We start from the raw sequence: 6427 nt of genomic DNA, 5'->3' as shown, positions 1-6427 counted from the left end.
TCCCTCTTCTAATGATCTCTTAACTTTTTCTTGCTTTTTGTTTCCCCCTGAAGAGATATCATCAGATGAGCACGTTTTTAAAAAGTGAATAAAAATCTGGCACTGGGGTGGCTCAGTCAATCAAATGTCTGCCTTCGGATCAGGTCATGATCCCGGGGTCCCAGGATCAAATCCTGCATTGGGCTCCCTGCTCAGTGGGGTGTCTCCTTCTCCCTCTGGCCCTCTGTCCCACTTGTGCTAGCTATCTCTCTCTCCCAAAAATAAAGAAATAACATCTTAAAAAATGAATAAAAATCTATGTGTATATATCTGAACAAATATGTACAAATATACATACATACACAAACATGCAACTGGACAAATAAATCACTTTGTCTGTTTCCCTGAATAGAAAAGAATCTCTAACTAAGAATCTGATTGAGGGGGCACCTGAGTAGCTCAGTGGGTTAAGCCTCTGCCTTCGGCTCAGGTCATGATCCCAGGTCCTGGGATCAAACCCCTCATCAGGCTCTCTGCTGAGCGGGGAGCCTGCTTCTCCCTCTGCCTGCCTTTCTGCCTACTTATGATCTTTCTCTCTCTGTCAAATAAATAAATAAATATTTTTAAAAATCTGATTGAGTTCCGACCAAAGTTATTACCTCAGAACCTTACTTTGCTTAACTCAAGTAGCGATAGTCAAGAAGTGGGTAAGGTTCGTGCACCAGCCTTCTCTCTGGTGTGCACTGTCCAAAAGGCAAGTAGCATGTAGGGTGTAGGCTAATAAACTGGGTCATACACTGCACAGAATATCTAAAAGTATCACATAAACAAAGACAATTAGTTGTAACCATGCTACCCCTTTTTGGGTACTGACCAACAAAACCTCATAATACACTTAAATTAGTTAGTAGCTACGGAGTTGTACTTGCCAAGATTCCCAAAGCAGATTATCTAAAACAGTGGCAGTCTTTTATCTTTAAACAATATTAACTGTTTTTTAAAAATGTCTCCTCCTAAATTCCCATTGTTGGCAGAAATCTACTATCTCTACCGATCTGGACTAGACTTAAGTGTTATTCACAATCAATGGGTTCTGTGTTTGTGCATGTTACAAAGTTCTCCCAAATATGGGTATGACACATCTTAGGTTTTGGAAAGGAAGGAAGTCAAAGAAAAAGAGCAACAGCCAACCATGCTGTCCTGTTCAAGCATGCACATGTTTTATTTAAGTATTCTCCAAAGGTCTATTTTTTTTTCCAGCATAATGCAGATATTATGCTATCCTTTGAAATAAGATATATGAATTTCAAACAAAATTGTCAAAAACAATGACCTCGGTTACTCCATATGGTACACAGAAATAATTACATTTCACTTACAATACAGATGCACTTAACACAGTCATCAATAGTCATTCACCACCAACACAGTATATTTTTAAATCACCTAAAACACCAAAAATTTTTTTTTTCTTTTCCAAAACTCTAAAGAAATTAATAGCTTGGGGTAAATGATAAGTCAAAAAGGAGGCAGAATTGTCAACTGAAATACTCTAACTGTATTTTTTTAAATGTAGTATTAAGAACATGAAAATAGAACTTTTCATTGGGAATCAAAAGACCTAAGTATTCCCGATTGTGGTTTCCTTAGTCTACTTTTTAAAAAGTTTTTTTCAACAAATGCCATCAAAGAAGCTTCACTATATTTGCTCTAGAAGCATAAAGTGACATGAGGCAGGTGTTAATATAATTATTAATATTCACGCTCCAGGAAGATTAGTAACTTTTTAAAAGACATACTAGGAATGAAGCCAGTTCTTCTCAAGAGATAGTAGAGTGTATCTTACTTTTACTCAGCAAATGTTTATTAAGATCTACCATGTGCACAGCACTGTTCTAGAAGCTATTCTAGAAATGGGAAGCAAGAATTTCTGGCTTTACTTGAAAATGGTTGGATTAATTCCTTCTTATGATAAATTATGATAAGCATTTTAAAATCTCTATAGTAGAGGGATAATTATTCATTCTTTCCATGTATGGAAGCTAAACTTTATTTCTTACAGTGGTGGTTTGGAATGAACAAAACTTTTCATTGGACATAAAACTTTTTTACACTGTCACGTGCAGACATGTCTGCTGAAATATTTTAAAGGTGAAAAGGTATAAAGACTTTTCACTTAAATGTACACAGAGATCAGCTTTGCATCATCAAATTCCTGTCCTCCTGATTTAGTGGAGAAAACTGCTCCTTGCAGTATATAGGAACCTTGCTCAGTAAATTTGTGCTGCCTTCTCCAATGGCGTAGAAGCGTGCTTTCGTCAAATATTGCTACATAGAGCACTCAAGTTTATCTCTGCGTTTCAATTCACATTAGTTATTCTCAAAAAGTATTCAAGATCTAAAGTAAAATAAATAATACATCAAGCAAGATTCTGGGATCACTGATTTTGTGATAATAATCCCAGCCTACTCTTTGCCTGAAACGCATAGTGAAAAATCCAGTGTCTGGGCTTTTTTCCCTAACAGCAAAGAGGTTAGAGAGCAGTCATAGATGTCAACTCCTTTTTCCTATTTTTTGACAAGGGGATTGATGATAGTAATCTACTTACAAGATAATATGTCGGGGAATACAAAAGTAGGAAAGTCATTTGAACTACAAAACGTTAGTCCAGTCGATGACGACAAACCCAATAGAAAGGCGCTATAGAAGTCCAAGAACGGATAATGCACTGGCACGGGGACACAGTGGACCAAAGGTTATTACTGAAAAACATTTATGGCACAGCAGTTTTGGATTAAAAAGTTATCTAAAACCTGGCCACACCGGAAGTGTTTCTATGAACGTGGCTCTTACCGTTATCTATGAAGATCTGGAAAGTACGACAACAAAAAATCCTGATTCCTGATACAACAGGTGTACAATGAATTATTGCAGTTGTAACAGTATCTAGGTGCAAGGTAAAACAATAGTTAATACTGAACTATCTGAACACTTTAGATTTACTAATGAGCAACCCCATGATAAATACCGCAGCTCTAAAAGGAGTGTATTGGCACAGCCCACCATGGAACATGAACAATCAGCTTGTTGTAAGTGCACAGAAATTCCCCTTTCTACAATTATAGTTTATCATGCCTATTCTGAAGACAACATAAGGACATTGAAATCACTGCTCCAAAGAATTCTAGCATGCATTATGATGGTTTCCTTCAGTCAATACAAATGTGTCATAGTTTTTTTTTAATATGTAATAATCTTCATCATAGCCAATGTTCATGGTTTTAACAGGAAAAATTTTTATCAAAATGTTTTCCATATTTTTTTTTTTGTTTTGCATTCAACCGGAACATTATGTTCAAAGATTTGTTTTATTTATTTTATTAAAAAAAGAGTTCAGATCATAAGAAGCATCGATAGGCGGCATTTCATTGTGCTCATTCACAAAGTCAAAGGGTCACAGACTCTTCCTCTGTAGAACAGGTCAAACTCTGTCTAGAAATGCCATTTGGTGGTTTCATTTCCATCCTCAAGTTTGGAAGCTTTGCTTTTATTTCGCAGCCAACCTTCTTGCTTTGCTCTTTTCATCTGCAAAAGGTTTATTGTTTCTTCTTTCTTCCACATTGGAATTCTTTCCACAGCCGGAGCTCAAATTCTCTTAGACCTGGTTCCAATTGTCTTACAAAGCAGACACTCTGACAATATTGCCTCCTGAGTACTCCGGAGACTCTGGCCTGTCATCTCCTTCAGGGGTGGTCACTGGAGGTGTTGGGATGCTTATTATTGCTGTAGTCACATAAGGTTGTTCACAGTTTAGTTTAACACATTCTTCCATTTTGGCGTTTAGACTGGATCGGCTGATGAGGAAGAAATAGATTTTTAAAAAGTAAGCTGTTTACTTAAACAACGTCTTCCTACAATTGAGGGATGTGTTTTCATATTTATCAGTAACATGTTAAATATCCGAGACCAGTCACCACGATTTTTTGAAAACTAAGGACCAAACCTAATGTGTGTTGAGGTGAACATTAGCCAGGTTATTAACATTAATCGAGTCTCTAAAAGCCAGCTCAATTTGGTTCAGTCGGTGTTTCTCAAAGTGTTTTCTACAAAAATGCAAGGAAGAGAATCGGGTCAGTTTTGGAAAGCCTGAGTTGAGCAAAGTAAAATAGTTGTCTTTAAGACCTCTGGAAGGGATGTACCTCAATGACCTGTGAATATGTCTCAGTTCTTTGGACCACAGGGTCATTTTACTATCCTGCCTCTTGGGGAAAGAGGATGCCTTTAAAGCTCTCCAGTTAGTGACGGCCAATTTTAAGAATCTCCAGAAAGTTAGCCATTGCCAATAATTCAAGATTTTCCCAAGTGGTATTCTTGCATGAGTTTTACACTCCATGTGGATGAAGGGAAAAGGGGAGAGGAAGAAGGAGGTGCACACAGGTTGCTAATTACTCCACTCTAATTACCTTATTTTCATGGAAATCTTATTTAAGATGTTTATGTCCTAAAATTTTCTTTCTGAACATTTCTCTGCTTTCTACTTAATTTTGGAACAGATGTAGAACAATACAGAGGTAGAATATCTTAGAGACACAAATCTTTCATTGTTCCAAAATTTAATATTCTGGTCCCAGAGACATCTGATTTATGTAAATCAACATAGCCTGAATTCAGAATGTCATCCAGGTTTTTCACAAAGATTGTTGAGTGAGAACAAAGGAGCAGCACTGAATTAATGGATTGTTAATATAAAAACATATTTATTTAATTTGGGGAACAAAGCAAAATTACGTTGGCAGAAATTGATCGTTTTAATGAATTGTATAGTTCAAATGGATTACTTTTTATTACATGTACTTGTTTGTGGTAAAAACAAATAGCAAAGAATGAGAAACGAAGGAAAATGCCAATAGAAAAATTTCACTTCAATTATCCACGAATGAACCAGAGGTGAACGAGTTTAGCTTTTTACTTATCTTTTCTTATATTGGATTGATTTTTTTGTGTTTGCCGTGGCCCCAAATATCTTTATGATCAAAATTGGATATTGATTCAAGAGATTTGTGTAGGTATGGTTTTATTTTTCATTCTTATGTTGAAGGTGTTGATGTATTTTTAGGTGCTGCTGAGTACTTTTCAATGATATCAGTGTCAATTTAATTTGTCTCCATAGTAGTGCTGCCTATCTACCATTTCCGGGTCCTTGCATTTACGTAGGGGGCTCCTGGGTATAAAGCCGTGTGCTCAAATAGGAAAAAAAAAAGTTGCAGAGTGAATGAGGCATATGTACAGATGTGCAGGCCTGACCATCTCAGCTTCTTTCTACCCCGCAGACTTACTCCTGACTCAATGAGTATCACAGCAGATCCATTTTCCTACTTGTTACTCGGGGTATTTGTTTTGTCTCATTCTAAACCCTAGGAACTAGGATTTGGATGCTAGGATGCTTCTAAGGTGTATTTGTTCAAAATAAATACAAAGTATTTCCCCCTCCTTCTCCCCCACCTCCCCCCAGCTCCTCGCCCCATACCCCAAATTGCCAAATACATCGAGGCAGCAGCATGCCTGCAGGTGGAGAAACGCTCCGGGAGGGGGCACAGGTGTGTGTACACAGGTCACCTCGGTTACCTGTTAGAGAGCGGGGTTCTCTCCACACATCTGATCTGGATGGTACTGAGTTCTTGCACACTGCCCCGGTGGCTGCCGGACACGTTGGCATTCGGGATGCGGAAGGTTTTTTTGTGTCGTCGTGAGCAGCAGGTGCTGGTGACCCCTTGTTGTGAAGAGAGAGAGGGGCTGTGGCTCGAAGGCCGGTTTCCCGTGGCAACTTCCATGCAGCTTTCCTCAAAGACTTGCTCATCCACGAACTCGTGATTCTGGGCCGGAGCGGGGAGGACACGAGAAGGAGGCACAGAAATGCATTTCAGCGTTAAGGAAGGCAACGGACGGCTTTATTTTTTAAAACCAACATGCCAGTACCCTGAGACGATCCCACGGGCAACTGAGACCGTTTTCATAAAGTCCGGAATATCGAAGCCACCTCGTGCTGGCTTTTGCTAGAAAATAAAATCTCCCTAGTTAGCCCTTGAGATGGACATTGACGGGCTGACTTAGGATCTCTTTATGGACTAACTTCATGTTGAAATACCACCTGTGAATTGAAACATCATTTCTGGAAGTGAAGAAGCAAAGCGGGAGAAAAAATTAAAAAAACAAACAAAAACAAAACAACAACAACAAAAAACTCTTGAAAATGCACGTAAGACGGTGCTCACAGTGAATGTGTTAATTCACATGGACTTTTCCTTTTTAAACAGATTGGAATCATAGATAAGACACTATTTTAATAGAATGCCCAGAATTAGACTGTTATGTATTAGCAAATATTTTCGCCTGGGATTGAAAACATTTTTTAATTAGAAAATGAGATCCTGAAGATACTTTGTATTT

General features: G+C 38.1%; 1 protein-coding gene across 1 annotated transcript in view; it reads right to left on the bottom strand.

Moving 5' to 3' along the window:
• Positions 1-1177: 1177 nt before the first annotated feature.
• The window catches only part of KCND2 (potassium voltage-gated channel subfamily D member 2), a 489118-nt gene continuing 483868 nt past the window's right edge, over positions 1178-6427 (bottom strand). Inside the window, exons 5-6 of the mRNA XM_059171679.1 lie at positions 5606-5853; positions 1178-3834 (exon numbers count right to left, since the gene is read on the bottom strand). Of these exons, the coding sequence (XP_059027662.1) occupies positions 3657-3834; positions 5606-5853 (426 nt within the window). The 3' untranslated portion in view covers positions 1178-3656. The remainder of the gene's footprint in view (positions 3835-5605; positions 5854-6427) is intronic.

The sequence above is a fragment of the Mustela lutreola genome, chromosome 4 (assembly GCF_030435805.1).
Source record: "Mustela lutreola isolate mMusLut2 chromosome 4, mMusLut2.pri, whole genome shotgun sequence".
Lineage (NCBI taxonomy): Eukaryota > Metazoa > Chordata > Mammalia > Carnivora > Mustelidae > Mustela > Mustela lutreola.
This window is presented reverse-complemented; position numbering and strand designations above follow the sequence as displayed.